Source organism: Habropoda laboriosa, unplaced genomic scaffold, assembly GCF_001263275.1.
Source record: "Habropoda laboriosa isolate 0110345459 unplaced genomic scaffold, ASM126327v1 scaffold42, whole genome shotgun sequence".
Taxonomy (NCBI): Eukaryota; Metazoa; Arthropoda; class Insecta; order Hymenoptera; family Apidae; genus Habropoda; species Habropoda laboriosa.
In genome coordinates, this window is record NW_017100181.1 from 1,492,363 (window position 1) to 1,495,395 (window position 3,033).

General features: G+C 24.5%; 1 protein-coding gene across 1 annotated transcript; it reads left to right on the forward strand.

The window, feature by feature from the left end:
* The first annotated feature begins 928 nt into the window (after window positions 1-928).
* LOC108579090 (jmjC domain-containing protein 4) lies at window positions 929-2,454 on the forward strand. Its single transcript, XM_017942532.1, has 4 exons — window positions 929-1,193; window positions 1,287-1,584; window positions 1,662-1,932; window positions 2,002-2,454. Exons 1-4 carry the CDS (start codon window positions 959-961, stop codon window positions 2,452-2,454), a joined length of 1,257 nt encoding a protein of 418 aa, XP_017798021.1. The 5' UTR covers window positions 929-958.
* The last annotated feature ends 579 nt before the right edge of the window (window positions 2,455-3,033 follow it).

The window sequence follows — 3,033 nt, forward strand, 5'->3', positions numbered from 1 at the left end:
AGCATGATTAAAGCATAAAGAAATTGAAAAATATAATTCAATAGCTATTAATATAAGGAACAGTTATATTAATTTTAATCGATACTTAATTTAATATTGAAACAAAATATGCAATTAAAATAACGCTAAAAATACTTTTAAAATAACTTTCTGCAATTTTTTAAATTATGTGTTGAAGCAATTTTAAGTATTTTTCTCTACTACTCCATAATATCATAATAAAAATTATTTCCACAATATCGTTTGTATAGTAAATGAATTATTAGAATATTTTTGTTATTATGTACTAGGATAAAAACATCTTCAATTTCGTGAGTAAAACGATTACAATTTAAATAAGGTGAAAATGGTATACGTACGTATTGACAAGACCACTGGAGGGAAATTCGAAGAATAATTTCTCTTCATTCATCATGCTATATATTTTTGTTGCAATCCTAGTTATTGTAAGTTATTGTTAATATATCATATTAATAGTGTTTATTTAATAAAGCTATCATTTTGTTTTCTTTAAGTTACACTTTTATATTTTATTTTCATTTAAAAATATATATTTAAATAACTTTTTAAATATATTACTTTATGTGTATATAAAGAATAAATTATGGCTGAAAAAAATTAATAGTTAACAACGTTGTATCTGTCACGTAATAGATAAAAAGATACTAAATAATAATCTTCCGCTAATCATTTGCAATACCACATTAGAATAAATATGACAATAAACAATAATGATTAAAAATAAAGGGTATACAACATATACGCACGCGCGTGGATAAGAAAAGTACAAGGTAATTTTTAATTAGTTGCATGGCATTGTGTCCATTTAAAAAAGTGTCGTAAGTTTTTAAAAACGACTATACATCACTGTTGATTTCTATACTTCAATAATTGCCTATATATGTGTAAAAATAAAATGAAGTTTGCTTATTTAGTTTCGTAGAAGTAAAAGTGCGCGATGTTAGAAGAACTTGAAATTAAAAGTAGAAGGTTATCTATCAACAAAAGTACCGCCATAATTGATTGGATTGATTATGTTGATCCATCGATAACATACGATGAGTTTTTTTCAAAGTATTTAATGGAAAATAAACCATGTATTTTTAAATCAAATATAACAGAAAAATGGTCATGCAAAAGACAGTGGAATCTGGATGGTGCACCAGACTTTGATGTTCTTGATATATTGTTTGGTAAACTAACTATAAATATATATTTTATACATTCGTTTATATTGTTTTAAATAGGTGTAATTAATGTTAATTTATTAATATTTTTTCTTATAGGGGATTGTATGGTACCAGTTGCAGATTGCAACAAAAAATATTATAATTCACAATCTAAAGATGATATGAAAATGAGAGATTATTTAAATTATTGGTTGGATTATATAAAAAATAATTACTCCAATTCTATGTCACTTTTGTATTTAAAGGATTGGCATTGTCCAAGATTGTTTCCTAATGCTCCTATGTATAATGTTCCTGAATATTTTGCATCTGATTGGCTAAATGAATATTATATGGCAAATCCTGAATTAAATGATGATTACAGATTTGTGTATATGGGTCCAAAAGGGACATGGTAAAAATATTTTTCAAACATTAAATTATTTATTTTCATTGTTGTAATAAGTAAGAAAAGCTAGTTTTTACATATAGGACACCAATGCATGCAGATGTATTCGGATCATATAGTTGGTCTGCAAATATAGTTGGGGAAAAACGTTGGTTCCTTTTTCCACCAGGTCAAGAAGATTTTCTACGAGATATACATGGTCAATTAATATATGATGCAACATCTGAAGAACTTAATGATTATACAAAGTACAAAGCCTATGATAAACGAGCATTAAAATATATTGATGTGATACAAAAGGAGGGAGAGATCATATTTGTGCCATCTGGATGGCATCATCAAGTTTGGAATATAGTAAGTATATTACACTATTATTATTTGAATTAAAAAATATTTTACATTTATCATTATATTTACTTGCAGGAAGACACAATCTCTCTTAATCATAATTGGATTAACAGTTGTAACATTATGAATGTATGGCATGGATTGAAAAAAGAATTATCTTTTGTAATGAAAGAAGTTAGTGACTGTAAGGATATGAGCAACTGGGCAGAACAATGTCAATTAATACTAAAATCAACTTATGGAATGGATTACAGCTTATTCTTTGACTTTATATCTTTTATAGCTAGACAACGTTTAAATATGCTTTCAGTCAAAGAAGACATAGTTAGTTTTAACAAATACAAACTTGGATTTCATCACTGTATATTTGATCTTCATTCAATAAAATTAACACTGATAGATTTTATTAATGATATGGAAGAAAAATCCATTTATTGTTTAATTTGTGAAAAACAGCAAGGTCATCAATTATTAAATAAAATTTTATTAGCTTTGCAATCACATGATACTGAAAATTTGTCTACATAATAAAAAAATCAAATATTAAAAATAGAGTAAGGAAAAATGTCTTGTTTTTGTTTATAACATGTAAATAGTATAATGTAAATATGTGATCCCAAATTTTGATATCATGAAAATATTCAGTATTCCATAGTTAATCAAAAAAAATATGTGACCCTTTTATTGCACTTACATAATTAAAACTGCAATATAAAAAGAATTATTGTACTTAAAAGTAAGCTCTGTATATTGTGAATATTATAATTGAAAATAAACAAAAGACAAATTGTACTATATTGTTATTATTTAAACAATTCTGAATCATTGAATATTATGTTTACATTAAACTTTATTACTCTCAACTTAAAATATAGGCATAAAATAATGTTATATGTATATTGTATTGATAATATAACATAAATTGATTCATTTATTTTGAGAATGATAAAGGAAGTATCGTAATTAGCATGTATCAATTTGTAGTAAATATACCTTTTGATTTATAATTTCAAAAATATTTTATTTTTATATTCCAAAATGTTCCAACATCTAACATAATATAAATATAAAAATATGACACTATATTAAAAAAAATTTGATCTTGAA